We start from the raw sequence: 27379 nt of genomic DNA, 5'->3' as shown, positions 1-27379 counted from the left end.
CTTGTACTGTGTTTCTGGGCCGGTCAGCAAAATGATGATAGGATTATGGATGTGGCCTCTTTCCATTATGGACAAGCACGGAGGATCAGAGTTTAGCAAGGAGGTGCCATGGGGCGGTGGGCGGTGCTGTGTAGGAAAGCAGAAGGTATCAGATAACATCCTTAAATGTAAAAAGAACATGACAGTAATTTGCGGGTAATTCCATTCTGATGGGTATGTAACCCAATGAACAGCGTGGCCCAAGCCTATTGTGACCATGGGGCTGCTATGTCCTGTGTGTGTGTGTGTGTGTGTGTGTGTGTGTGTGTGTGTGTGTGTGTGTGTGTGTGTGTGTGTGTGGCCTGGAGGCTGTCTCTGGAGCAGTGGAGCAAGGGCCCTGGGGGAAGGGAGGGACAGATGGGACTAACACATGCCCCGCCTCCCTCTCTCCCTGGCTCTGCCTAATCTGCCAGGGTAAAGCGGAGCAGGGGGAGGAGGGGTTGAGGGCATTCATCATCACCACCTCTCTCTCCAACTCTTCTGACAGCGCCCGACACAGTAGCAAAAAGAGAGCACACAGGATATGAGTAAAATAAGTACCCGGACACTTTCTATCCCCCCGAAGTTGGATTGAGGTTGAGGCCGAGATTTAGCAAGGTTGGTTGGATGTGTCTTTGTGTTACATGTGATCCAGGATATAGCAGAGAAGAACTCAGGAAGAACTACCCTGTTGACCCGTTGGAAGTTGGGCACAACAACAAGTGGCGCTTTTGTTTTGTATCGCCGCTACTTATTTTGGGAAAACAATTTGTACTGTTTTAGATGTTAGAGGATCGTTTTCTGGGGACTTTTAGGACGTCATCCTCACAGGGTCTGTGATCTAGCACCCAAAGCTGTCCGTTTTGGAGGGTTCTGAACGGATGACAGCCCAGGAGATGCACCAGAGTGGCATCTACAGCTACTTCCTCAACATGTTTGCCTACCAGGTGAGACAGAGTCCTGAATGACAGAGAGTTGGCGGGAGGGAAAGAGAGAACATATAAGAGGAATTATGGAGACGTTACACATGAATGAGAATGGGTTTGGATTGCTGTCTGTTTAGTAAGACATTGAGTCCCATATTTTCATGATACGTTTGCTAGTAGTTGTGTTAAAACAAAGTTATATTAGTTGTTCTGTTTAAGACATAGTTATATTAGTTGTTGTGTTTAAATCATAGCTATATTAGTTGTTGTGTTATAACATAGTTATATTAGTTGTTCTGTTTAAGACATAGTTATATTAGTTGTTGTTTTAATACATAGTTATATTAGTTGTTGTTTTAATACATAGTTATATTAGTTGTTGTTTTAATACATAGTTATATTAGTTGTTGTTTTAATACATAGTTATATTAGTTGTTGTGTTAAAACATAGTTATATTAGTTGTTGTGTTATAACATAGTAATGTAGTTGTTGTGTTAGAACATAGTAATGTAGTTGTTGTGTTAAAACATAGTAATGTAGTTGTTGTGTTATAACATAGTAATATTAGTTGTTGTGTTATAACATAGTTATATTAGTTGTTGTGTTATAACATAGTAATGTAGTTGTTGTTTAATACATAGTTATATTAGTTGTTGTGTTATAACATAGTAATATTAGTTGTTGTGTTATAACATAGTTATATTAGTTGTTGTGTTATAACATAGTTATATTAGTTGTTGTTTTAATACATAGTTATATTAGTTGTTGTGTTATAACATAGTTATATTAGTTGTTGTGTTAAAACATAGTTATATTAGTTGTTGTTTTAATACATAGTTATATTAGTTGTTGTGTTATAACATAGTTATATTAGTTGTTGTTTTAATACATAGCTATATTAGTTGTTGTGTTAAAACATAGTTATATTAGTTGTTGTTTTAATACATAGTTATATTAGTTGTTGTGTTATAACATAGTTATATTAGTTGTTGTGTTATAACATAGTTATATTAGTTGTTTTAATACATAGTTATATTAGTTGTTGTGTTATAACATAGTTATATTAGTTGTTGTGTTATAACATAGTTATATTAGTTGTTGTTTTAATACATAGTTATATTAGTTGTTGTTTTAATACATAGTTATATTAGTTGTTGTACAGAGCTATATTAGTTGTTGTGTTAAAACATAGTTATATTAGTTGTTGTGTTATAACATAGTTATATTAGTTGTTGTGTTATAACATAGTTATATTAGTTGTTGTGTTATAACATAGTTATATTAGTTGTTGTGTTATAACATAGTAATGTAGTCGTTGTGTTATAACATAGTTATATTAGTTGTTGTGTTAAAACATAGTAATGTAGTTGTTGTGTTAAAACATAGTAATGTAGTTGTTGTGTTAAAACATAGTAATGTAGTTGTTGTGTTAATACATAGTAATGTAGTTGTTGTGTTATAACATAGTAATGTAGTTGTTGTTTTAATACATAGTTATATTAGTTGTTGTGTTATAACATAGTTATATTAGTTGTTGTTTTAATACATAGTTATATTAGTTGTTGTTTTAATACATAGTTATATTAGTTGTTGTTTTAATACATAGTTATATTAGTTGTTGTTTTAATACATAGTTATATTAGTTGTTGTGTTAAGACATAGTTATATTAGTTGTTGTTTTAATACATAGTTATATTAGTTGTTGTGTTAAAACATAGTTATATTAGTTGTTGTTTTAATACATAGTTATATTAGTTGTTGTTTTAATACATAGTTATATTAGTTGTTGTGTTAAGACATAGTTATATTAGTTGTTGTTTTAATACATAGTTATATTAGTTGTTGTGTTAAAACATAGTAATGTAGTTGTTGTGTTAAAACATAGTAATGTAGTTGTTGTGTTATAACATAGTTATATTAGTTGTTGTGTTATAACATAGTAATGTAGTTGTTGTGTTAAAACATAGTAATGTAGTTGTTGTGTTATAACATAGTTATATTAGTTGTTGTGTTATAACATAGTAATGTAGTTGTTGTGTTATAACATAGTAATGTAGTTGTTGTGTTAAAACATAGTAATGTAGTTGTTGTGTTATAACATAGTAATGTAGTTGTTGTGTTATAACATAGTAATGTAGTTGTTGTGTTAAAACATAATAATGTAGTTGTTGTGTTATAACATAATAATGTAGTTGTTGTGTTATAACATAATAATGTAGTTGTTGTGTTATAACATAGTAATGTAGTTGTTGTGTTATAACATAATAATGTAGTTGTTGTGTTAAAACATAGTTATATTAGTTGTTGTGTTATAACATAGTAATGTAGTTGTTGTGTTATAACATAGTAATGTAGTTGTTGTGTTATAACATAGTAATGTAGTTGTTGTGTTAAAACATAGTAATGTAGTTGTTGTGTTAAAACATAATAATGTAGTTGTTGTGTTAAAACATAGTTATATTAGTTGTTGTGTTATAACATAGTAATGTAGTTGTTGTGTTATAACATAGTAATGTAGTTGTTGTGTTATAACATAGTAATGTAGTTGTTGTGTTAAAACATAGTAATGTAGTTGTTGTGTTAAAACATAGTTATATTAGTTGTTGTGTTAATACATAGTTATATTAGTTGTTGTGTTATAACATAGTTATATTAGTTGTTGTGTTATAACATAGTTATATTAGTTGTTGTGTTAAAACATAGTTATATTAGTTGTTGTGTTATAACATAGTAATGTAGTTGTTGTGTTAAAACATAGTAATGTAGTTGTTGTGTTATAACATAATAATGTAGTTGTTGTGTTAAAACATAGTTATATTAGTTGTTGTGTTAATACATAGTTATATTAGTTGTTGTGTTAAAACATAGTTATATTAGTTGTTGTGTTATAACATAGTAATGTAGTTGTTGTGTTATAACATAGTAATGTAGTTGTTGTGTTAAAACATAGTAATGTAGTTGTTGTGTTATAACATAGTAATGTAGTTGTTGTGTTAAAACATAGTAATGTAGTTGTTGTGTTAAAACATAGTAATGTAGTTGTTGTGTTATAACATAGCTATATTAGTTGTTGTGTTAAAACATAGTTATATTAGTTGTTGTGTTAAAACATAGTTATATTAGTTGTTGTGTTATAACATAGTAATGTAGTTGTTGTGTTATAACATAGTAATGTAGTTGTTGTGTTATAACATAGTAATGTAGTTGTTGTGTTATAACATAATAATGTAGTTGTTGTGTTAAAACATAGTTATATTAGTTGTTGTGTTAATACATAGTTATATTAGTTGTTGTGTTAAAACATAGTTATATTAGTTGTTGTGTTATAACATAATAATGTAGTTGTTGTGTTAAAACAGTTATATTAGTTGTTGTGTTAATACATAGTTATATTAGTTGTTGTGTTAAAACATAGTTATATTAGTTGTTGTGTTAAAACATAGTTATATTAGTTGTTGTGTTATAACATAGTTATATTAGTTGTTGTGTTAAAACATAGTTATATTAGTTGTTGTGTTAAAACATAGTAATGTAGTTGTTGTGTTAGAACATAGTAATGTAGTTGTTGTGTTATAACATAGTTATATTAGTTGTTGTGTTATAACATAGTAATGTAGTTGTTGTGTTATAACATAGTAATGTAGTTGTTGTGTTAAAACATAGTAATGTAGTTGTTGTGTTATAACATAGTAATGTAGTTGTTGTGTTAAAACATAGTTATATTAGTTGTTGTGTTAAAACATAGTTATATTAGTTGTTGTGTTATAACATAGTTATATTAGTTGTTGTGTTAAAACATAGTTATATTAGTTGTTGTGTTAAAACAGTTATATTAGTTGTTGTGTTATAACATAGTAATGTAGTTGTTGTGTTATAACATAGTAATGTAGTTGTTGTGTTAAAACATAGTAATGTAGTTGTTGTGTTATAACATAGTAATGTAGTTGTTGTGTTAAAACATAGTTATATTAGTTGTTGTGTTAAAACATAGTTATATTAGTTGTTGTGTTATAACATAGTTATATTAGTTGTTGTGTTAAAACATAGTTATATTAGTTGTTGTGTTAAAACATAGTTATATTAGTTGTTGTGTTATAACATAGTTATTAGTTGTTGTGTTAAAACATAGTAATGTCGTTGTTGTGTTATAACATAGTAATGTAGTTGTTGTGTTAAAACATAACTTTAACACATAATAGTTGATGTGATAAAACACATCTTCACTTTCTCATGACTATTGTTTTGTACCTAACTGGCCTGTTGTTAATACGTATCAGATCCAGAACTAGCAGATGTCAGTATCTGTTACAATGCAGCAGGTGTTCTATGTTGGATAGAGATCAATACACCCGTTGTACAGTAGTCTATACTGTGTCTCGTTTTATTTTGCCCCATTCTCCACCCCCTACGCTTGAGACCTGAGACTGTGTCCTGTATTAATATTAGGTCTATTGGACCCTGAAGTGTTATTGGCAAGATATACATTTGATACAACAATGCAGGTTAATCTCATATTGGAAAGACGTGAGTCATTGTCCCACAAATCCAACATGACCTAGCCACTCTACAGTTTACACTCACCTAGTGAACCAGCTTTCTGTTGTAGATTAGAGAGATTAGAGCAATTAGAGAGATACAGATAGATCGATCGATAGATAGGATAGCTTTCATCTACAGTTCTGGATGTTTATCAAAGAAACAGTCTATGCTTGTGTTTATACTCCTCCCTCATCCAGTATCCCCCCCACCCCCAGTAAAATCCCAGATAACAACGACTTAAAACAGGACAAGCAGTTCAACACAGTGTATTACAGTACAATGCTGTTAGTCTATAAATTGGTTTGACTCCAGGCGGATCAGATATTCTGTGTGTTTGGACTAAATTCAACCACCTGTAACACACAACGACCCCCTGTAACATGCAACGACCACCTGTAACACGCAACAACCACCTGTAACACGCAACAACCACCTGTATCACGCAACAACCACCTGTAACACACAAAAACCACCTGTAACACACAACAACCACCTGTAACACACAACAACCACCTGTAACACGCAACGACCACCTGTAACACGCAACGACCACCTGTAACACACAACAACCACCTGTAACATGCAACAGCCACCTGTATCACGCAACAACCACCTGTAACACACAACAACCACCTGTAACACACAACAACCACCTGTAACACACAACAACCACCTGTAACACGCAACGACCACCTGTAACACGCAACGACCACCTGTAACACGCAACGACCACCTGTAACACACAACAACCACCTGTAACACACAACAACCACCTGTAACACACAACAACCACCTGTAACACGCAACGACCACCTGTAACACGCAACGACCACCTGTAACACGCAACGACCACCTGTAACACACAACAACCACATGTAACACACAACAACCTCCTGCCCAAAACCCTCATATCAAGGTGAAGCTCCTCTGAGAATAGTTCACTGAGTTCATTCACTGTGTAAAAGGTGTCCCCTCATATAAACAAATGTTGGTTATTGAGAGCGTCATGTTTTCTCTGTGGTACTACAGTGAATTAGATGCTGGTGAATTTGTAAGCAGTTATGTGCACCTTCGGTGAGTTATGGCAAGAATTTCCTCTTAAGGGATAATCAATGTCATTCATTCACTCACTCACTCACTCACTCACTCACTCACTCACTCACTCACTCACTCGTCACCTCTCTCTTCCTTCAGTTATGTAGCTTTCTGTCTAGCACTAAGGCTATGTTCAGTTGACTTCTGATTCACAGACATGTTGACTCCACTCCATCCTAAAATATGCTAAACACCCCTCTCCTTTCCAACATTAAAATATGTTGACGTTGGAGTGTTGGAGTGGTTGATGATGACCAAGGATTTGATCCAATTGGTTAAATGCAGTATAATCCCTTTATTGTTGAATTTACACATCTCCTCACAGATATTGAGCATCTCTCTCTTCACCTCCTCCCAGTTACAGCTCTCATATCATTTATATTGAAAATCCCTCTCTCCGCCTCCCGCAGATACAGTGCCTTGCGAAAGTATTCGGCCCCCTGGAACTTTGCGACCTTTTGCCACATTTCAGGCTTCAAACATAAAGATATAAAACTGTATTTTTTTGTGAAGAATCAACAACAAGTGGGACACAATCATGAAGTGGAACGACATTTATTGGATATTTCAAACTTTTTGAACAAATCAAAAACGGAAAAATTGGGCGTGCAAAATTATTCAGCCCCCTTAAGTTAATACTTTGTAGCGCCACCTTTTGCTGCGATTACAGCTGTAAGTCACTTGGGGTATGTCTCTATCAGTTTTGCACATCGAGAGACTGACATTTTTTCCCATTCCTCCTTGCAAAACAGCTCGAGCTCAGTGAGGTTGGATGGAGAGCATTTGTGAACAGCAGTTTTCAGTTCTTTCCACAGATTCTCGATTGGATTCAGGTCTGGACTTTGACTTGGCCATTCTAACACCTGGATATGTTTATTTTTGAACCATTCCATTGTAGATTTTGCTTTATGTTTTGGATCATTGTCTTGTTGGAAGACAAATCTCCGTCCCAGTCTCAGGTCTTTTGCAGACTCCATCAGGTTTTCTTCCAGAATGGTCCTGTATTTGGCTCTTCCCTGTCCCTGCTGAAGAAAAGCAGGCCCAAACCATGATGCTGCCACCACCATGTTTGACAGTGGGGATGGTGTGTTCAGCTGTGTTGCTTTTACGCCAAACATAACGTTTTGCATTGTTGCCAAAAAGTTCAATTTTGGTTTCATCTGACCAGAGCACCTTCTTCCACATGTTTGGTGTGTCTCCCAGGTGGCTTGTGGCAAACTTTAAACAACACTTTTTATGGATATCTTTAAGAAATGGCTTTCTTCTTGCCACTCTTCCATAAAGGCCAGATTTGTGCAATATACGACTGATTGTTGTCCTATGGACAGAGTCTCCCACCTCAGCTGTAGATCTCTGCAGTTCATCCAGAGTGATCATGGGCCTCTTGGCTGCATCTCTGATCAGTCTTCTCCTTGTATGAGCTGAAAGTTTAGAGGGACGGCCAGGTCTTGGTAGATTTGCAGTGGTCTGATACTCCTTCCATTTCAATATTATCGCTTGCACAGTGCTCCTTGGGATGTTTAAAGCTTGGGAAATCTTTTTGTATACAAATCCGGCTTTAAACTTCTTCACAACAGTATCTCGGACCTGCCTGGTGTGTTCCTTGTTCTTCATGATGCTCTCTGCGCTTTTAACGGACCTCTGAGACTATCACAGTGCAGGTGCATTTATACGGAGACTTGATTATACACAGGTGGATTGTATTTATCATCATTAGTCATTTAGGTCAACATTGGATCATTCAGAGATCCTCACTGAACTTCTGGAGAGAGTTTGCTGTACTGAAAGTAAAGGGGCTGAATAATTTTGCACGCCCAATTTTTCAGTTTTTGATTTGTTCAAAAAGTTTGAAATATCCAATAAATGTCGTTCCACTTCATGATTGTGTCCCACTTGTTGTTGATTCTTCACAAAAAATACAGTTTTATATCTTTATGTTTGAAGCCTGAAATGTGGCAAAAGGTCGCAAAGTTCAAGGGGGCCGAATACTTTCGCAAGGCACTGTATATTGAGCATCTCTCTCCTCATCTCCTAGGATATATTGAGCATTGTCACTATATTGTTGAGCTGACTCCTCACTTGTTCTGCTCCCCAGATAGGTTTCTTCCTCTCTCCAGGTAGGTACCCTCCTCTCCTCTCCCCCTCCCCTCCCCTCTCTCATCTTCTCTCCTCTCTCTCTCTTCCTCTCCTCTCCTCTCTCCTCTCAGATATATATGTGAACATATCTCTCTCCTCTCCACAGATATGTTGCTGCTGTGGCCCGGCCCCGTGTTCACTGTGCTGCTCCTTCTGCCCCCCGGTGAAGTCATCGTCCAGCACGAGGATCATGTACACACTCTTCCACATCATGGCCTGCGCCGTCTCCTGTCTCATGCTCTCACGCACTGTCTCCGAGGCTGTCCGGGACAATGTGAGTGTCTGATGTCATGTCCTCCTTTGGGGATCAACATCCCATCCAAACCCTCACGTGTGCCATCCACGTCTCACGCATCCCATCCAAACCCTCACGTGTGCCATCCCACATCTCACACATCCCATCCAAACCCTCACGTGTGCCATCCCACGTCTCACGCATCCCATCCAAACCCTCACGTGTGCCATCCCACATCTCACGCATCCCATCCAAACCCTCACGTGTGCCATCCAAACCCTCACGTGTGCCATCCAAACCCTCACGTGTGCCATCCCACGTCTCACGCATCCCATCCAAACCCTCACGTGTGCCATCCAAACCCTCACGTGTGCCATCCAAACCCTCACGTGTGCCATCCCACGTCTCACGCATCCCATCCAAACCCTCACGTGTGCCATCCCACATCTCACGCATCCCATCCAAACCCTCACGTGTGCCATCCAAACCCTCACGTGTGCCATCCCACATCTCACGCATCCCATCCAAACCCTCACGTGTGCCATCCCACGTCTCACGCATCCCATCCAAACCCTCACGTGTGCTATCCCACGTCTCACGCATCCCATCCAAACCCTCACGTGTGCCATCCAAACCCTCACGTGTGCCATCCAAACCCTCACGTGTGCCATCCAAACCCTCACATGTGCCATCCAAACCCTCACGTGTCCCATCCCATGTCTCACGCATCCCATCCAAACCCTCACGTGTGCCATCCCACGTCTCACGCATCCCATCCAAACCCTCACGCATCCCATCCAAACCCTCACGTGTGCCATCCAAACCCTCACGTGTGCCATCCAAACCCTCACGTGTGCCATCCCACGTCTCACGCATCCCATCCAAACCCTCACGTGTTCCATCCCACATCTCACGCATCCCATCCAAACCCTCACGTGTGCCATCCAAACCCTCACGTGTGCCATCCCACATCTCACGCATCCCATCCAAACCCTCACGTGTGCCATCCCACGTCTCACGCATCCCATCCAAACCCTCACGTGTGCCATCCCACGTCTCACGCATCCCATCCAAACCCTCACGTGTGCCATCCAAACCCTCACGTGTGCCATCCAAACCCTCACGTGTGCCATCCAAACCCTCACATGTGCCATCCAAACCCTCACGTGTCCCATCCCACGTCTCACGCATCCCATCCAAACCCTCACGTGTGCCATCCCACGTCTCACGCATCCCATCCAAACCCTCACGTGTGCCATCCCACGTCTCACGCATCCCATCCAAACCCTCACGTGTGCAATCCCACGTCTCACGCATCCCATCCAAACCCTCACGTGTGCCATCCCACATCTCACGCATCCCATCCAAACCCTCACGTGTGCCATCCCACGTCTCACGCATCCCATCCAAACCCTCATGTGTGCCATCCCACATCTCACGCATCCCATCCAAACCCTCACGTGTGCCATCCAAACCCTCACGTGTGCCATCCAAACCCTCACGCATCCCATCCAACCCTCACGTGTGCCATCCCACGTCTCACGCATCCCATCCAAACCCTCACGTGTGCCATCCAAACCCTCACGTGTGCCATCCAAACCATCACGTGTGCCATCCAAACCCTCACGTGTGCCATCCAAACCCTCACGTGTCCCATCCAAACCCTCACGTGTGCCATCCAAACCCTCACGTGTGCCATCCAAACCCTCACGTGTCCCATCCAAACCCTCACGTGTGCCATCCAAACCCTCACGTGTGCCATCCAAACCCTCACGTGTGCCATTCAAACCCTCACGTGTGCCATCCAAACCCTCACGTGTGCCATTCAAACCCTCACGTGTGCCATCCAAACCCTCACGTGTGCCATTCAAACCCTCACGTGTGCCATTCAAACCCTCACGTGTGCCATCCAAGGGCCAGACTGATTTCTTGATTGTGTAGTAGCGAAACATTTAGGAGAGAAACAGAACATGGATTCCCGTTTGGATATCAGGCAAGTGTAGTATGTAGTAAGTCGGTTAAGTACGTTTCAATAGGTAGTGTTGGTCCCATCCACACACAAAAAGAGTCAGTAAGAAGTAGGGTTGCAAAGGGAGGGTATGTCACTGGAAACTTTCAGAGTTTATTAGTGAACTACCAGAATTTTGGTATCTTTCAAGGATTTGATATAATCTATCACAAGACATGTAAGTGGGCCTTTTGGGTACTACAGGTGTCTGTAATTATCTCTGGCCCTCTGTGGCCTTATCACGTAACAGTTACGAATTAATTAAATAAGATGATTTTCAAATAAGAAATAGAACAACAAAGCTGTAAAACATTATCCTAAATATAAACCATCAACTTAGTGAATACCATTAGTGTTTAACATGAGGGTTTCAGCATGAAATATCCTTTGTATTTGTTTTTACACACTTCTATTTATTTGACTATGTCAGTATGTATTTATTTGTTGTCAGTGTTTTGGCATCAAACTGGTGACACTTGTGAAAAAAGTAAACAGTTGGAAGAGTTGCAGAGTTAATTACAAATAATGCCATTGTTGGTTAGATGCTTTTCCCATTCATTTAGGCTATTTTCTCTTGAACCGTATGTTCTATCCACTAGAAACTCATGAACAATATGGACACAGATGTATAAAAAAACTATATATGAATACATTTTGTAAAAGTTATTCAAGTATAAATTACCAAAATTACATTACTAGTGCTTTTGACCAGGGCCCATGGTAGTGCACTATGTAGGGAATAGAGTGCCATTTGGGATGCATACCTACTCTCTCCCTGTCACTTTTTGTGGTGTAAATCCACTCATAATGTGTGCCAATGAGAATACTAGTTCTGTTTGTTGTGTCATGTCACATTCAATAAGTGTCTGGTTAATCGCTATGCCAAGGATACATGCAGTAGGCTGCAGGATCATTTCAGTACACTATTTTCCTCCCAAAGACAGACAGAGAAAGGCCTGGAGGCTTCCACTACCTAACCTCTAGGTTACACACACATATACTGTACATGCATGTACACACACACACACACACACTTAAAAAGAGAGATACACACACACGCACACACACACGCTCACAAACGGGCACACACACACACACACACACACACACACACACACACACACACACACACACACACACACACACACACACACACACACACACACACACACACACACACACACACACCATAAAAGAGTGTGTTTGTGTGTTTCAGGTGCCTTTCTTCAACATGGTGTGTGACCAGGCCCATGGCGGAGGGCACTGTGAGATGCTGGTTGGCTACTCAGCGGTCTACAGGGTCTGCTTCGGCACTGCCTGCTTCTACCTGATGATGGCGTTGTTCCTCATCGATGTCAAGTCCAGCCAGGACTTCAGAGCGCTCATCCACAATGGGTCAGCAGTAGCCCTGAAGGTTAATTTATATTGGGGAGACGCAGGAGAACTACCATGGCGTATATGTGAATGAAAGTTTGCGTTCTACATGTAATACCACTGTGTTTTGTGCTAATACATCGTGTAACACCTGTCCCACTAGTACAGTACTATTGTCAATATCAACAAGTCTATTTGAGGCTACGTGGGCCTATTCCTCACCTGCCTGACCAATGCACCAGTGTCCTTTTTTTAACCAGCTTGTGATACTGTCCACTGCTGTGCTGTTGATTAGAGCAGTGACACGCTCTAGGGGGGTTGATTAGAGCAGTGACACGCTCTAGGGGGGATGATTAGAGCAGTGACACGCTCTAGGGGGGTTGATTAGAGCAGTGACACGCTCTAGGGGGGTTAATTAGAGCAGTGACGCGCTCTAGGGGGGTTGATTAGAGCAGTGACATGCTCTAGGGGGGTTGATTAGAGCAGTGACACTCTTTAGGGGGGTTGATTAGAGCAGTGACGCGCTCTAGGGGGGTTGATTAGAGCAGTGACGCGCTCTAGGGGGGTTGATTAGAGCAGTGACACGCTCTGGGGGGTTGATTAGAGCAGTGACACGCTCTAGGGGGGTTGATTAGAGCAGTGACACGCTCTAGGGGGGTTAATTAGACTAGTGACTCGCTCTAGGGGGGTTAGAGCAGTGACGCGCTCTAGGGGGGTTAATTAGAGCAGTGACGCGCTCTAGTGTGTTAATTAGAGCAGTGACGCGCTCTAGGGGGGTTAATTAGAGCAGTGACATGCTCTAGGGCGTTAATTAGAGCAGTGACGGGCTCTAGGGGGGTTAATTAGAGCAGTGACACGCTCTAGGGGGTTGATTAGAGCAGTGACACGCTCTAGGGGGGTTGATTAGAGCAGTGATGCGCTCTAGGGGGGTTGATTAGAGCAGTGACGCGCTCTAGGGGGTTGATTAGAGCAGTGACACGCTCTAGTGGGGTTGATTAGAGCAGTGACACGCTCTAGGGGGGTTGATTAGAGCAGTGACACGCTCTAGGGGGGTTGATTAGAGCAGTGACGCTCTCTAAGGGGGGTTGATTAGAGCAGTGATGCGCTCTAGGGGGGTTGATTAGAGCAGTGACTCGCTCTAGGGGGGTTGATTAGAGCAGTGACGCGCTCTAGGGGGGTTGATTAGAGCAGTGACACGCTCTAGGGAGGTTAATTAGAGCAGTGACACGCTCTAGGGGGGTTGGTTATAGCAGTGATGCGCTCTAGGGGTGTTAATTTGAGCAGTGACGCGCTCTAGGGGGGTTAATTAGAGCAGTGACGTGCTCTATGGGGGTTAATTAGAGCAGTGACACGCTCTAGGGGGGTTAATTAGAGCAGTGACGGGCTCTAGGGGGGTTAATTAGAGCAGTGACACGCTCTAGGGCGTTAATTAGAGCAGTGACGAGCTCTAGGGGGGTTAATTAGAGCAGTGACACGCTCTAGGGGGGGTAATTAGAGCAGTGACGCTCTCTTAGGGGGGTTGATTAGAGCAGTGACGCGCTCTAGGGGGTTGATTAGAGCAGTGACACGCTCTAGGGGGGTTGATTAGAGCAGTGACGCGCTCTAGGGGGGTTGATTAGAGCAGTGACACGCTCTAGTGGGGTTGATTAGAGCAGTGACACGCTCTAGGGGGGTTGATTAGAGCAGTGACACGCTCTAGGGGGGTTGATTAGAGCAGTGACACGCTCTAGGGAGGTTGATTAGAGCAGTGACACGCTCTAGGGGGGTTGGTTATAGCAGTGATGCGCTCTAGGGGTGTTCATTCGAGCAGTGACACGCTCTAGGGGGGTTAATTAGAGCAGTGACGTGCTCTATGGGGGTTAATTAGAGCAGTGACACGCTCTAGGGGGGTTAATTAGAGCAGTGACGGGCTCTAGGGGGGTTAATTAGAGCAGTGATACGCTCTAGGTGGGTTGAATAGAGCAGTGACGCGCTCTAGGGGGGGTTGAATAGAGCAGTGATGGGCTCTAGGGGGGTTAATTAGAGCAGTGACGCGCTCTAGGGGGGTTGATTAGAGCAGTGACACGCTCTAGGGGGGTTGATTAGAGCAGTGACACTCTTTAGGGGGGTTGATTAGAGCAGTGACGCGCTCTAGGGGGGTTGATTAGAGCAGTGACGCGCTCTAGGGGGGTTGATTAGAGCAGTGACACGCTCTGGGGGGTTGATTAGAGCAGTGACACGCTCTAGGGGGGTTAATTAGACTAGTGACTCGCTCTAGGGGGGTTGATTAGAGCAGTGACACGCTCTAGGGGGGTTGATTAGAGCAGTGACACTCTTTAGGGGGGTTGATTAGAGCAGTGACGCGCTCTAGGGGGGTTGATTAGAGCAGTGACGCGCTCTAGGGGGGTTGATTAGAGCAGTGACACGCTCTAGGGGGGTTGATTAGAGCAGTGACACGCTCTAGGGGGGTTAATTAGAGCAGTGACGCGCTCTAGGGGGGTTGATTAGAGCAGTGACATGCTCTAGGGGGGTTGATTAGAGCAGTGACACTCTTTAGGGGGGTTGATTAGAGCAGTGACGCGCTCTAGGGGGGTTGATTAGAGCAGTGACGCGCTCTAGGGGGGTTGATTAGAGCAGTGACACGCTCTGGGGGGTTGATTAGAGCAGTGACACGCTCTAGGGGGGTTGATTAGAGCAGTGACACGCTCTAGGGGGGTTAATTAGACTAGTGACTCGCTCTAGGGGGGTTAGAGCAGTGACGCGCTCTAGGGGGGTTAATTAGAGCAGTGACGCGCTCTAGGGGGGTTAATTAGAGCAGTGACATGCTCTAGGGCGTTAATTAGAGCAGTGACGCGCTCGAGGGGGGTTAATTAGAGCAGTGACACGCTCTAGGGGGTTGATTAGAGCAGTGACACGCTCTAGGGGGGTTGATTAGAGCAGTGATGCGCTCTAGGGGGGTTGATTAGAGCAGTGACGCGCTCTAGGGGGTTGATTAGAGCAGTGACACGCTCTAGTGGGGTTGATTAGAGCAGTGACACGCTCTAGGGGGGTTGATTAGAGCAGTGACACGCTCTAGGGGGGTTGATTAGAGCAGTGACGCTCTCTTAGGGGGGTTGATTAGAGCAGTGATGCGCTCTAGGGGGGTTGATTAGAGCAGTGACTCGCTCTAGGGGGGTTGATTAGAGCAGTGACGCGCTCTAGGGGGGTTGATTAGAGCAGTGACACGCTCTAGGGAGGTTAATTAGAGCAGTGACACGCTCTAGGGGGGTTGGTTATAGCAGTGATGCGCTCTAGGGGTGTTAATTCGAGCAGTGACGCGCTCTAGGGGGGTTAATTAGAGCAGTGACGTGCTCTATGGGGGTTAATTAGAGCAGTGACACGCTCTAGGGGGGTTAATTAGAGCAGTGACGGGCTCTAGGGGGGTTAATTAGAGCAGTGACACGCTCTAGGGCGTTAATTAGAGCAGTGACGAGCTCTAGGGGGGTTAATTAGAGCAGTGACACGCTCTAGGGGGGGTAATTAGAGCAGTGACGCTCTCTTAGGGGGGTTGATTAGAGCAGTGATGCGCTCTAGGGGGTTGATTAGAGCAGTGACACGCTCTAGGGGGGTTGATTAGAGCAGTGACGCGCTCTAGGGGGGTTGATTAGAGCAGTGACACGCTCTAGTGGGGTTGATTAGAGCAGTGACACGCTCTAGGGGGGTTGATTAGAGCAGTGACACGCTCTAGGGGGGTTGATTAGAGCAGTGACACGCTCTAGGGAGGTTGATTAGAGCAGTGACACGCTCTAGGGGGGTTGGTTATAGCAGTGATGCGCTCTAGGGGTGTTCATTCGAGCAGTGACACGCTCTAGGGGGGTTAATTAGAGCAGTGACGTGCTCTATGGGGGTTAATTAGAGCAGTGACACGCTCTAGGGGGGTTAATTAGAGCAGTGACGGGCTCTAGGGGGGTTAATTAGAGCAGTGATACGCTCTAGGTGGGTTGAATAGAGCAGTGACGCGCTCTAGGGGGGGTTGAATAGAGCAGTGATGGGCTCTAGGGGGGTTAATTAGAGCAGTGACGCGCTCTAGGGGGGTTGATTAGAGCAGTGACACGCTCTAGGGGGGTTGAATAGAGCAGTGATGCGCTCTAGGGGGGTTAATTAGAGCAGTGACGGGGTCTAGGGGGGTTAATTAGATTAGTGACACACTCTAGGGGGGTTAATTAGAGCAGTGACACACTCTAGGGGGGGTAATTAGAGCAGTGACACACTCTAGGGGGTTAATTAGAGCAGTGACGCGCTCTAGGGGGGTTAATTAGAGCAGTGACGGGCTCTAGGGGGGTTAATTAGAGCAGTGATACGCTCTAGGTGGGTTGAATAGAGCAGTGACGCGCTCTAGGGGGGGTTGAATAGAGCAGTGACGGGCTCTAGGGGGGTTAATTAGAGCAGTGACGCGCTCTAGGGGGGTTGATTAGAGCAGTGACACGCTCTAGGGGGGTTGAATAGAGCAGTGATGCGCTCTAGGGGGGTTAATTAGAGCAGTAACGGGCTCTAGGGGGGTTGAATAAAGCAGTGATGCGCTCTAGGGGGGGTAATTAGAGCAGTGATGCGCTCTAGGGGGGTTAATTAGAGCAGTGATGCGCTCTAGGTGGGTTGAATAGAGCAGTGACGGGCTCTAGGTGGGTTGAATAGAGCAGTGATGCGCTCTAGGGGGGGTTGGGGATGGGAGGGTTACCCTTTGAGATACGCATGGCCTCTAGCTGGCCCTCTGTGGCATATCTCCCATAAGGCTCTTATTAATGAGAAGCCAGACAGTCAGCCACAGGGCCCTGGAACTCCTGGGCACTTCTCAGTGCGCACTAGGGGCAGAATCCTAACTTGAGATCAGTGTTTTGACCTGTACAGGTTTGAAATACTGTAATCGATCAAGACTATACAAGGTGATTACAGCTTCACTTCCCTTAGACCTGCCTACTCAGCTATTCCTCCATTCACTTCCCTTGTGTCATGCAGCTTCTTAACGAAGATGCTCTTCGTCTGCACGTCCTCTGTATGTAGGGCAGTATATATTGTAGGTGGGTAGTTGTCCCTAGGTGGTTTCAAACAAACATATCAAAAACATGTTATTATGCGAATGTTAGGCATACAACCATATAACTGGTCCTCTCTGGTCCAAATGCAGGTTCTGGTTTCTGAAGTTCATCACCCTGCTTGGGATGTGTACTGCTGCCTTCTTCATCCCTACCGAGTCCTTCCTGCATGGTGAGCAGCCTGGACACACAATCAAGATTCCCTCTTAGAATACATTGCTAAACTTTCAACACAGAATTGCCCTAGCTGAAAGCAATAGGTGCAGTTATATTTCAATACCGATAGGGGGCACTGTAGACCTACTCATCATCTCACGAGATTCACCCTGCAGTCAAGCCACCATAAATTTCTCTGTGGTTGGATAGTGTTGTGCTAGCAGCAGTAAATCTCATCGTGACACAGTAACTGATTTCAGATTCTACATGTTTTATGGCTGTTCCTCTGCCTCAGAATCTTCTGTGCTATAAGTTCATTATTTAATAGATGACTACAGTATGTTATTATTGATGAGGAACTGTGTTTTGCAACACACACATAAGAAAACACTCTCATATACAGTACCAGTCAAAAGTTTGGACACACCTACTCATTCAAGGGTTTATCTTTCTTTTTTAAAAATATTTTCTACATTGTACAATAGTGAAGACATCAAAACTATGAAATAACACATATGGAATCATGTAGTAACCAAAAAAAGTGTTAAACAAATCAAAATATATTTTATATTTTAGATTCTTCAAAGTCGCCAACCTTTGCCTTGACGATAGCTTTGCACACTCTTGGCATTCTCTCAACCAGCTTCATGAAGAATGGTTTACAACAGTATTGAAGGAGTTCCCACATATGCTGAGCACTTGTTGGCTGCTTTTCCTTCACTCTGAAGTTCAACTCATCCCAAACCATCTCAATTGGGTTGCGGTTGGGTGATTGTCCTGTTGAAAAACAAATGATAGTTCCACTAAGTGCAAACCAGGTAGGATGGCAAATCGCTGCAGAATGCTGTGGTAGCCATGCTGGTTAAGTGTGCCTTGAATTCTTAATAAATCACTGACAGTGTCACCAGCAAAACACCCCAACACAATCACACCTCCTCCTCCATGCTTCATGGTGGGAACCACACATGCAGAGATCATCCGTTCACCTACTCTGTGTCTCACAAAGACACAGCGATTGGAACCAAAAATCTCAAATTTGGACTCATCAGACCAAAGGACATATTTTCAATGTCTGTTGCTCGTGTTTCTTGGCTCAAACAAGTCTCTTCTTATTATTGGTGTCCTTTAGTAGTGGTTTCTTTGCAGAAATTCGACCACGAAGGCCTGATTCACGCAGTCCCGTCTGAACAGTTGATGTTGAGATGTGTCTGTTACTTGAACTCTGTGAAGCATTTATTTGGGCTGCAATTTCTGAGGCTGGTAACTCAAATTTACTTATCCTCTGCAGCAGAGGTAACTCTGGGTCTTCCTTTCCTGTGGCTGTCCTCATAAGAGCCAGTTTCATCATAGCGCTTGATGGATTTTGCGACTGCACTTGAATAAACTTTTTTGACCTTCATGTCTTAAAGTAAGGATGGACTGTCGTTTCTCTTTGCTTATTTGAGCTGTTCTTGCCATAACATGGACTTGGTCTTTTACCAAATAGGGCTATCTTCTGTATACCCCCCACACCTTGTCACAACACAACTGATTGTCTCAAATGCATTAAGAAGGTAATAAATTCCACTAATTAACTCTTAACAAGGCACACCTGTTAATTGAAATGCACTCCAGGTGACGACATCATGAAGCTGGTTGAGAGAATGCCAAGAGTGTACAAAGCTGCCATCAAGGCAAAGGGGGGCTACTTTGAATAATCTCAAATAGAGATTATATTTAGATTTTTTTTTACATTTATTTTGTGTTACTACATGATTCCATATGTGTTATTTCATAATTTTAATGTCTTCACTATATTATACAAAGTAGAAAATAGTAAAAATAAAGAAAAACCCTTGAATGTGTTGTGTCCAAACTTTTGACTGGTACGTATGCCTATATTTAATTTAAAAAGTACATTTGGACTATACACACATTCAGAATGGGCCTGCATCAAGTGAGTTAGACAGCAAACCTGTTTCTTTCTGTCTGTCTTTTTGTTTCTCTCTGTCTGTCTCTCTCTTTCCATTTCTCTCTCTCTCTCCCAGCCTGGCACTACGTAGGCGTGGTGGGAGGATTTGCCTTCATCCTCATCCAACTCAGTCTCATCACAGCATTTGCCCACACCTGGAACAAGAACTGGTGAGAGGGGAGGGAGAGCAGGGAGAGCTGTGTGTGTGTGTGGGGGGGGGGGGGGGGGTCCTTGTGCTGGAGAAGGACAGGCCACATCCTCCAACCATAGAAGCGCAAGTTTGACTGGACGTTACCTTGTACTGATCTGTTTCAGCTAGGAGCTGCAGTTCGACTGGACGTTACCCTGTACTGATCTGTTTCAGCTAGGAGCTGCAGTTTGACTGGACGTTACCCTGTACTGATCTGTTTCAGCTAGGAGCTGCAGTTTGACTGGACGTTACCCTGTACTGATCTGTTTCAGCTAGGAGCTGCAGTTTGACTGGACGTTACCCTGTACTGATCTGTTTCAGCTAGGAGCTGCAGTTTGACTGGACGTTACCCTGTAATGATCTGTTTCAGCTAGGAGCTGCAGTTTGACTGGACGTTACCTTGTACTGATCTGTTTCAGCTAGGAGCTGCAGTTTGACTGGACGTTACCCTGTACTGATCTGTTTCAGCTAGGAGCTGCAGTTTGACTGGACGTTACCTTGTACTGATCTGTTTCAGCTAGGAGCTGCTCCTCTCCTCTGCAGCTGCTGCAGTGGGCTAGGGTTTCCATTTCTCCCATTCAGGGTCGTCTGTAACTCATGATTCAACTCAATGCAATGCAACTTTAAGGGGCAGTTCAGAAGGCATGGTCTGGGCACAAGGGTGCAGCACAATTACATATCCTTTACTTCCTATACATCACAGGTGGCTACTGGCACCTTAATTGGGAAGGACGGGCTTATAGTAATGGCTGGAATGGAATTAATTCAATGTGTCAAACACATGGTTTCCATGAGTTTGACACCACTCCATTCACTCTATTCCAGCCATAGTTAGAAGCCATCCTCCCCTCACCATTATCCTGTGCTACACATGTAGCATAGAGTATGTAGCATATCACTTTGACTGCCCTGCTCAGTCCCTCACTGGCCTGCTATCTGTCTCCTCTGCTCCACCTCTCCTCCCCTCTCCAACATCGCTGTATAAATCCAACAGACTTGTTTTAATAAAAACTGTCCTCAAAGGGAGGGCCTCAAACAACACTACTACTTCTTACCCTCTCTCTCTCTCTGTAGCTTTTTCATCTCTCCCTCCATCCCATCTCTCTGTCCAACTTCTCTTATTTGTTCTCTCGCTCTCTCTCCTCCGTCTTTCCTTCTCTCTCCCCTCTCCCTTTCTGTTTCTCTCTCTCTCTCGCCCCCTTTCTGTTTCACTCTCTCTCTCGCCCCCTTTCTGTTTCTCTCTCTCTTTCTCTCTCCCCTCTCCCTTTCTGTTTCTCTCTCCTCTCTCCCTTTCTGTTTTTCTCTCTCTCTCTCGTATGGTGGAAGTTCAGCTTTACAGCGTTATTGAAATTTAAGGGAAATGTGCTGCATATGTCTGCTCAATCGGCAATGATCTTTACATTTTCTATTGCGCAATCTGTACCGCCTCACTGATACAGACTGAATAGAGCCCTCTGTCACTGACCTAAACCAGCTGCCCTGTCACTGACCTAAACCAGCTGCCCTATCACTGACCTAAACCAGCTGTCCTGTCACTGACCTAAACCAGCTGTCCTATCACTGACCTAAACCAGCTGCCCTATCACTGACCTAAACCAGCTGTCCTATCACTGACCTAAACCAGCTGCCCTGTCACTGACCTAAACCAGCTGCCCTATCACTGACCTAAACCAGCTGTCCTGTCACTGACCTAAACCAGCTGCCCTGTCACTGACCTAAACCAGCTGTCCTGTCACTGACCTAAACCAGCTGCCCTGTCACTGACCTAAACCAGTTGTCCTGTCACTGACCTAAACCAGCTGTCCTATCACTGACCTAAACCAGCTGTCCTGTCACTGACCTAAACCAGCTGTCCTATCACTGACCTAAACCAGCTGTCCTGTCACTGACCTAAACCAGCTGTCCTGTCACTGACCTAAACCAGCTGCCCTGTCACTGACCTAAACCAGCTGCCCTGTCTGTCACTGACCTAAACCAGCTGCCCTGTCTGTCACTGACCTAAACCAGCAGTCCTGTCACTGACCTAAACCAGCTGCCCTGTCACTGACCTAAACCAGCTGCCCTGTCACTGACCTAAACCAGCTGCCCTATCACTGACCTAAACCAGCTGCCCTGTCTGTCACTGACCTAAACCAGCTGCCCTATCACCGACCTAAACCAGCAGTCCTGTCACTGACCTAAACCAGCTGCCCTGTCACTGACCTAAACCAGCTGCCCTATCACTGACCTAAACCAGCAGTCCTGTCACTGACCTAAACCAGCTGCCCTGTCAATGAGCTAAACCAGCTGTCCTGTCACTGACCTAAACCAGCTGTCCTATCACTGACCTAAACCAGCTGTCCTGTCACTGACCTAAACCAGCTGTCCTGTCACTGACCTAAACCAGCTGCCCTGTCACTGACCTAAACCAGCTGTCCTATCACTGACCTAAACCAGCTGTCCTGTCACTGACCTAAACCAGCTGCCCTATCACTGACCTAAACCAGCTGTCCTGTCACTGACCTAAACCAGCTGCCCTATCACTGACCTAAACCAGCTGTCCTATCACTGACCTAAACCAGCTGTCCTGTCACTGACCTAAACCAGCTGTCCTATCACTGACCTAAACCAGCTGCCCTATCACTGACCTAAACCAGCTGCCCTGTCTGTCACTGACCTAAACCAGCTGTCCTGTCACTGACCTAAACCAGCAGTCCTATCACTGACCTAAACCAGCAGTCCTGTCACTGACCTAAACCAGCTGCCCTGTCAATGACCTAAACCAGCTGTCCTGTCACTGACCTAAACCAGCTGCCCTGTCACTGACCTAAACCAGCTGTCCTGTCACTGACCTAAACCAGCTGTCCTGTCACTGACCTAAACCAGCTGTCCTATCACTGACCTAAACCAGCTGTCCTATCACTGACCTAAACCAGCTGTCCTGTCACTGACCTAAACCAGCTGTCCTATCACTGACCTAAACCAGCTGTCCTGTCACTGACCTAAACCAGCTGTCCTGTCACTGACCTAAACCAGCTGTCCTATCACTGACCTAAACCAGCTGTCCTGTCACTGACCTAAACCAGCTGTCCTGTCACTGACCTAAACCAGCTGCCCTATCACTGACCTAAACCAGCTGTCCTATCACTGACTTAAACCAGCTGTCCTGTCACTGACCTAAACCAGCTGTCCTATCACTGACCTAAACCAGCTGTCCTATCACTGACCTAAACCAGCTGTCCTATCACTGACTTAAACCAGCTGTCCTGTCACTGACCTAAACCAGCTGTCCTATCACTGACCTAAACCAGCTGTCCTGTCACTGACCTAAACCAGCTGCCCTATCACTGACCTAAACCAGCTGTCCTATCACTGACTTAAACCAGCTGTCCTGTCACTGACCTAAACCAGCTGTCCTGTCACTGACCTAAACCAGCTGCCCTGTCAATGACCTAAACCAGCTGCCCTGTTAATGACCTAAACCAGCTGCCCTGTCACTGACCTAAACCAGCTGGCCTGTCACTGTCCTAAACCAGCTGGCCTGTCACTGTCCTAAACCAGCTGCCCTATCACTGACCTAAACCAGCTGCCCTGTCACTGACCTAAACCAGCTGTCCTGTCAATGATCTAAACCAGCTGCCCTGTTAATGATCTAAACCAGCTGCCCTGTTAATGACCTAAACCAGCTGCTCTGTCACTGACCTAAACCAGCTGCCCTGTCAATGACCTAAACCAGCTGCCCTGTCTGTTGAGTCTGTCTCTCTCAGGGTGTGCAGGTCAGGGATGCTGGGTTTTTGAGTGGAAAAAGATTGAGTTTCAGAAAAGGGGAATGGAGAGAAAGGGGAAGAGAGGGAAGAGAGGAGAGGGAATAGAGGAGAGGAGAGAGGAGAGGGAATAGAGGAGAAGAGAGAGGAGAGGGAACAGAGGAGAGGGAATAGGAGAGAGGAGAGAGAGGAGAGGGAATAGGAGAGAGGAGAGGGAACAGAGGAGAGGGAATAGAGGAGAGGAGAGGGGAGAGGGAACAGAGGAGAGGGAATAGAGGAAAGGAGAGTCGAAGTGAGGGAAGAGAAGAGAGGGAATAGAGGAGAGGAGAACGGAGAGGGAACAGAGGAGAGTGAATAGAGGAGAATAGAGAGGAGAGGGAACAGAGGAGAGGGAATAGGAGAGGAGAGGGAACAGAGGAGAGGGAATAGAGGAGAGAGGAGAGGGAACAGAGGAGAGGGAATAGAGGAAAGGAGAGTCGAAGTGAGGGAAGAGAAGAGAGGGAATAGAGGAAAGGAGAGAGGAGAGGGAACAGGGGAGAGGGAATAGAGGAGAGGAGAGAGGGAACAGAGGAGAGGGAATAGAGGAGAGGAGCGAGGAGAGGGAACAGAGGAGAGGGAATAGAGGAGAGGAGAGGAGAGAGGGAACAGAGGAGAGGGAATAGAGGAGAGGGAATAGAGGAGAGGAGCGAGGAGAGGAGCGAGGAGAGGGAACAGAGGAGAGGGAATAGAGGAGAGGAGAGGGAACAGAGGAGCGGGAATAGAGGAGAGGGAATAGAGGAGAGGAGAGAGAAGAGGGAACAGAGGAGAGGGAATAGAGGAGAGGAGAGAGGGAATAGAGGAGAGGAGAGAGAGGAGAGGGAGAGGAGGAGGAGAGGGAACAGAGGAGAGGGAATATAGGAGAGGAGAGAGGAGAGGGAACAGAGGAGAGGGAATATAGGAGAGGAGAGAGGAGAGGGAACAGAAGAGAGGGGATAGAGGAGAGGAGAGAGGGAACAGAGGAGAGGGAATAGAGGAGAGGAGAGAGGGAACAGAGGAGAGGGAATAGAGGAGAGGAGAGGGAATATAGGAGAGAAGAGAGGAGAGGGAATATAGGAGAGAGGAGAGGGAATAGAGGAGAGGGAATAGAGGAGAGGGAATATAGGAAAGAAGAGGAGAAGAGAGGGAACAGAGGAGAGGGAATAGAGGAGAGGAGAGGAGAGGAGAGGGAATAGAGGAGAGGAGAGGGAAGAGAGGAGAGGGAGGAGAGGGAAGAGAGGAGAGGGAATAGAGGAGGGAATAGAGGAGAGGAGAGATGAGAGGGAACAGATGAGAGGGAATAGAGGAGAGGAGAGAGGGAAGAGAGGAGAGGGAATAGAGGAGAGGAGAGGGAACAGAGGAGAGGGAATAGAGGAGAGGCGAGAGGGAACAGAGGAGAGGGAATAGAGGAGAGGAGAGGGAATAGAGGAGAGGAGAGAGGGAACAGAGGAGAGGGAATATAGGAGAGGAGAGGGAATATAGGAGAGAGGAGAGGGAATAGAGGAGAGGGAATAGAGGAGAGGAGAGGGAATATAGGAGAGAGGAGAGGGAATAGAGGAAAGAAGAGGAGAAGAGAGGGAACAGAGGAGAGGAGAGGAGAAGAGAGGAGAGGGAATAGAGGAGAGGGAATAGAGGAGAGGAGAGGGAACAGAGGAGAGGGAATAGAGGAGAGGAGAGAGGGAACAGAGGAGAGGGAATAGAGGAGAGGCGAGAGGGAACAGAGGAGAGGGAATAGAGGAGAGGAGAGGGAATAGAGGAGAGGAGAGAGGGAACAGAGGAGAGGGAATATAGGAGAGGAGAGGGAATATAGGAGAGAGGAGAGGGAATAGAGGAGAGGGAATAGAGGAGAGGAGAGGGAATATAGGAGAGAGGAGAGGGAATAGAGGAAAGAAGAGGAGAAGAGAGGGAACAGAGGAGAGGAGAGGAGAAGAGAGGAGAGGGAATAGAGGAGAGGGAATAGAGGAGAGGAGAGGGAACAGAGGAGAGGGAATAGAGGAGAGGAGAGAGGGAACAGAGGAGAGGGAATAGAGGAGAGGAGAGGGAACAGAGGAGAGGAAATATAGGAGAGAAGAGAGGAGAGGGAACAGAGGAGAGGGAATAGAGGAGAGGAGAGGATGGGGAAGAGAGGAGAGAGGATCTGTCAAATTTCCCATTAGGCAATGGGCATCCAGATGTTATTTCAATTTACCAACGTAATGTTATTTTAAACAACAATTTTAATATCCATTTAATATCCATCAATCTGTCATGAGCCAATTGAATGAGCACTTTATGATGGTAGTGAAGGTTGCTGGTGGGTATGTGTTTATGTATTTAAGTGTCATAAACCTTTCATCAGTCAACTGCACGACTCTACAATTAATATGATGTTATTAGGTTTTATAGTATGTTGGCTGCACCAGAGCAAGCATTGGGCACTCAAGTCACCCTGCGTAACTATGACCCTTGCTTAACCAAGACCATGGTTTTTATTGAGCAATTGGCTAGAACACTGCTTTGGCTAGTGCGTTGAAATCTGGGGCGGTATTTGTGTTCCGGAGGCAGCGGCTTAGACCGCTAGACCACCCTAGGTTACTCAGTTACATATCAATGTGTGTATTTCTGGATTCTCCTCTCTGGTTGATGGTGATGTGTGTATTTCTAGATTCTCCTCTCAGGTTGATGGTGATGTGTGTATTTCTGGATTATCCTCTCTGGTTAATGGTGATGTGTGTATTTCTGGATTCTCCTCTCAGGTTAACAGTAATGTGTGTATTTCTGGATTCTCCTCTCAGGTTGATGGTGATGTGTGTATTTCTGGATTATCCTCTCTGGTTGATGGTGATGTGTGTATTTCTAGATTCTCCTCTCAGGTTGATGGTGATGTGTGTATTTCTGGATTATCCTCTCTGGTTAATGGTGATGTGTGTATTTCTGGATTGTCCTCTCAGGTTGATGGTGATGTGTGTATTTCTGGATTCTCCCTTCAGGTTGATGGTGATGTGTGTATTTCTGGATTCTCCTCTCAGGTTGACGGTGATGTGTGTATTTCTTGATTGTCCTCTCAGGTTGATGGTGATGTGTGTATTTCTGGATTCTCCCTTCAGGTTGATGGTGATGTGTGTATTTCTGGATTCTCCTCTCAGGTTGATGGTGATTGTGTGTATTTCTGGATTCTCCTTTCTGGTTGATGGTGATGTGTGTATTTCTGGATTCTCCCTTCTGGTTGATGGTGATGTGTGTATTTCTGGATTCTCCCTTCTGGTTGATGGTGATGTGTGTATTTCTGGATTGTCCTCTCTGGTTGATGGTGATGTGTGTATTTCTGGATTCTCCTCTCTGGTTGATGGTGATGTGTGTATTTCTGGATTCTCCCTTCAGGTTGATGGTGATGTGTGTATTTCTGGATTGTCCTCTCAGGTTGATGGTGATGTGTGTATTTCTGGATTCTCCCTTCTGGTTGATGGTGATGTGTGTATTTCTGGATTCTCCTCTCAGGTTAACAGGAGCGGCAGAGGACAAGCGCTGGTACCTGGCGGTGATGTGTGCCACCCTGTTCTTCTACAGCATCGCCACCATGGCCTTCACCTTCATGTATAAGTACTACACCCACCCCACCGCCTGCCAGTCCAACAAGGTCCTGCTGTGGACCAACCTGACCCTGTGTGGCATCATGTCCTTCATCGCCGTCACGCCCTGTGTACAGCAGAGTGAGCAGTCGCACGCACACACACATTCTGGCTCTCTCTCACACACATATATGCGTGTACAAACACACACAAAGATGTGGACACACTAATGCACATGGCATACACATACACACACACTCCCTTTCTCTCGAATGGACGCACACACGCACGTGAACACACACATGGTATTATTTCATCAGGATGTCTTTTAGCCCCGTAAAGGGTTAGTACAGACACAGACCCATGGTGTCATCCAGTAAGCGCTTAAAGCTGACA

The 27379-nt window shown here is 44.6% G+C and overlaps 1 protein-coding gene across 1 annotated transcript; it reads left to right on the top strand.

The window, feature by feature from the left end:
- Window positions 1–535: 535 nt before the first annotated feature.
- On the top strand, window positions 536–27124 carry LOC139398490 (serine incorporator 5-like; the record flags this gene model as incomplete). The annotated part of the gene is made up of 6 exons (XM_071144438.1): window positions 536–965; window positions 8822–8989; window positions 12175–12353; window positions 17473–17552; window positions 19564–19657; window positions 26913–27124. Coding segments are annotated over exons 1-6 (799 nt in total), but the record flags the coding sequence as incomplete, so codon positions are not given.
- Window positions 27125–27379: the final 255 nt, after the last annotated feature.

This window comes from Oncorhynchus clarkii, unplaced genomic scaffold, assembly GCF_045791955.1.
Source record: "Oncorhynchus clarkii lewisi isolate Uvic-CL-2024 unplaced genomic scaffold, UVic_Ocla_1.0 unplaced_contig_3748_pilon_pilon, whole genome shotgun sequence".
NCBI lineage: Eukaryota > Metazoa > Chordata > Actinopteri > Salmoniformes > Salmonidae > Oncorhynchus > Oncorhynchus clarkii.
This window is presented reverse-complemented; position numbering and strand designations above follow the sequence as displayed.